At 66.4% G+C, this 812-nt stretch overlaps 1 protein-coding gene across 1 annotated transcript in view; it reads left to right on the forward strand.

Moving 5' to 3' along the window:
- The window catches only part of RNF123 (ring finger protein 123), a 42800-nt gene that overhangs the window by 37947 nt on the left and 4041 nt on the right, over positions 1-812 (forward strand). The window contains exons 23-24 of the mRNA XM_015568281.1: positions 35-174; positions 480-672. Coding sequence (XP_015423767.1) covers positions 35-174; positions 480-672 — 333 coding nt within the window. The remainder of the gene's footprint in view (positions 1-34; positions 175-479; positions 673-812) is intronic.

Below are 812 nucleotides of genomic sequence, written 5' to 3' on the forward strand. Positions count from 1 at the left end.
CTGGCGGGGGTGCCCGAGCCCCCGCTGCCCGCAGAGCCCTGTCCGTCCATCCTGCTGCAGCAGCACATGGCGGACCTGCTGCGCCAAGACCCCGATGTGGCGCCCAGCTTCCTCAATAGCGTCCTCAACCAGCTCAACTGGGCCTTCTCGGAGTTCATCGGCATGATCCAGGAGGTGGGGCGCCTGAGGGTCGGGGTGCTCATGGTCCAGGAGGTGGGGGTCTGAGGGCCGGGTGCTCATGGTCCAGGAGGTGGGGTGCCTGAGGGTCGGGGTGCTCATGGTCCAGGAGGTGGGGGTCTGAGGGCCGGGTGCTCATGGTCCAGGAGGTGGGGTGCCTGAGGGTCGGGGTGCTCATGGTCCAGGAGGTGGGGCCCTAAGGGCCGGGTGCTCATGGTCCAGGAGGTGGGGGCCTGAGGGCCGGGGTGCTGCGGAGGGTGGGCCGGTGTGGCCAGGCTGCCCACCGCCCGTTGGCGGCTCAGATCCAACAGGCCGTGGAGCGCCTTGAGAGGAACTTCGTGGACACCCGGCAGCTCAAGGTCTGTGCCACCTGCTTCGACCTCTCGGTCAGCCTGCTGCGCGTCCTGGAGATGACCGTCACCCTGGTGCCCGAGGTCTTCCTCGACCCGACCCAGCCCACCTCCGAGATGCTGCTGCAGCGGCTCGCCCAGTTCTGTATTTGTTAAAATGTTTCAGACTGCCCGCTCAGAGGCCTGCAGCGGCAGGCAGGGAACGTTGGAGTCCGCCGTTACTGAAGCAAGCAAGCCTCATGTTCAGTTTAAGCTGCTTGGCTGCCGGTTGCCATTTTGGCTGCC

This window comes from Myotis davidii, unplaced genomic scaffold, assembly GCF_000327345.1.
Source record: "Myotis davidii unplaced genomic scaffold, ASM32734v1 scaffold663, whole genome shotgun sequence".
Lineage (NCBI taxonomy): Eukaryota > Metazoa > Chordata > Mammalia > Chiroptera > Vespertilionidae > Myotis > Myotis davidii.